General features: G+C 46.5%; 1 protein-coding gene across 1 annotated transcript in view; it reads left to right on the forward strand.

Annotated features, from left to right (window-relative positions):
* Positions 1-1,372: 1,372 nt before the first annotated feature.
* The window catches only part of T265_09807 (hypothetical protein), a gene marked incomplete at both ends in the record, with an annotated part of 38,033 nt that continues 37,595 nt past the window's right edge, over positions 1,373-1,810 (forward strand). Inside the window, one exon of the mRNA XM_009175984.1 lies at positions 1,373-1,461. Coding sequence (XP_009174248.1) covers positions 1,373-1,461 — 89 coding nt within the window. The remainder of the gene's footprint in view (positions 1,462-1,810) is intronic.

The raw sequence follows: 1,810 nt of genomic DNA on the forward strand, positions 1-1,810 counted from the left end.
GAGTGTCATCATACTGGGTGTGAAAGTGCCATGCTATCATTGCATTGAATCGTTACGGTCGTCAAGAGTGCCGCGATCGGGGAGGGGATACGCATTTTCGTGGCAGCTGGATTTAGGTTAGACAATAAGACTGACAAAGAGAGTCAGGTCGATGCCGGGTCACGGATAATTTCCATTTCGTTGGAGGATCGCGTGAGTGTAGACCGGGAACCAGCCAGATTGAATGAATACCAGTTCCACGCGGCGCTTGGGCTTGAGGAGTGACGAAGGAAATTAATGAAAGCACTAGCGTCTGGTGAGTGTCAGGAGGCACCAGATAGAACGATGTCAATAGAAACAAATCCCAAACGGGATGACAGCAAGCTAAGTGGACCCAGGAAAAACGGATATGTTTGTTGAACTGGAAACCAAGTACTAGTTGGGTCAGAGTAGGTGCCTAGTTTTGGGAAGGTTAGAACTTTGTCGTCGAGGTAGCTAGAAGGGAGGATAGCTGTTGAACTAGTTGGAACGGGCGGTAGTTTTCCGCTTTCCAAAGAATCCTGACATAGGATCTCCGTTGTGCAAAATAAGGGGTTAATATAAGCAGTGACAGCAGACAAGTAGAAAGCAGTCTAGCAACCACTTCTCATACAATGGATGTGAATGGTAGCTTAACTGTGGTATACTATGTCAACTGGACAGGAAAATAACATTCAGGATCACCAGTCGCACTGTTTGGACGACCCGGCCGGATGTTATCTACTCCACATGGCCTATAATCTACCTCCACAGGATCCCCAAACGGATAAAAAATCCTGCGATCTTATATCGGTTTCGTTTTACTTTGTTTCCCTGGCCAAGTCAAGTGGAATTCCTCCGCTCAAAGAATCGCGACAAAAGATTCACGCACAAGCCAGCGTTCTGACTGTTTAGTAGTGCCTAAGCCAGGAAGCACGTGCGTTCAAATTGCATTTGTGCACGAGTAGATAAAAACGAGTTAAATTGTTAGGGCGCCTAAACTAAGGAAAGATGGGCTGTCAATGCAAGGGAGAAAATAGAATGAAACAATTTGAGGAATTTACTCCAGAGGATCTCTTCGCGTGAAATATGTACATTTGAACGTTTATAAGGTGATTAGATAAACTCAACGTCCACATACCTTAAACTAACCTCCACCGGGCTTCCTTTCTTCGCAGTGCTTCTGCCGTTCCATATCTCTTCTTGCAATAAAAGCTTGGCAAGATCTCGACGTTCATGTTTTCGTAAATCTAGATTCAGACTTAACTCAACTCTTGGATATACGCATATTTACGACTTTTCACACTAGAAATATTAGGTTGCCGTCATCCTTGTTATTCATATTTTATGCTGTACAAGACTCAGAAAGTGTCTCATGAAGAAACGGGCTGACGTGGAAAGTCCAAAATGTGGGATGACGTGGCCCGTATTTGAACCGCAGGCTAGCAGGCCCCTGCGCAGAAGGTAATCCCACGCAGAAGTCGAGCTACGAGAGGCTGCTGATGCGAACCTCCGCTAGGCGGGTAGACATCGTATGGAGTAGTTGTGTGTTATGGTGTGGATCACGTGATTTAGACCGCCCAATCAGTTGCTTGAGATTGGCTTGTGCATGAGTCGACATCCCAGCTCAATGACCTCAAATTTGGCGTCCGTTACATGGCTGTCCCAAAACCAAAGTATATCAGTCCAACGATGACACGACACCGCTAGCACACTTGCAACCTTTTCCTTCATTCTTTCGACCCTACTCCCTCGTCCACTCGCTTCATTTACTGCAAATAAGAACCAGCCCCCCCCCCCGGCCCCCGCTACC

This window comes from Opisthorchis viverrini (assembly GCF_000715545.1).
Source record: "Opisthorchis viverrini unplaced genomic scaffold opera_v5_303, whole genome shotgun sequence".
In the NCBI taxonomy this organism is placed as follows: Eukaryota; Metazoa; Platyhelminthes; class Trematoda; order Opisthorchiida; family Opisthorchiidae; genus Opisthorchis; species Opisthorchis viverrini.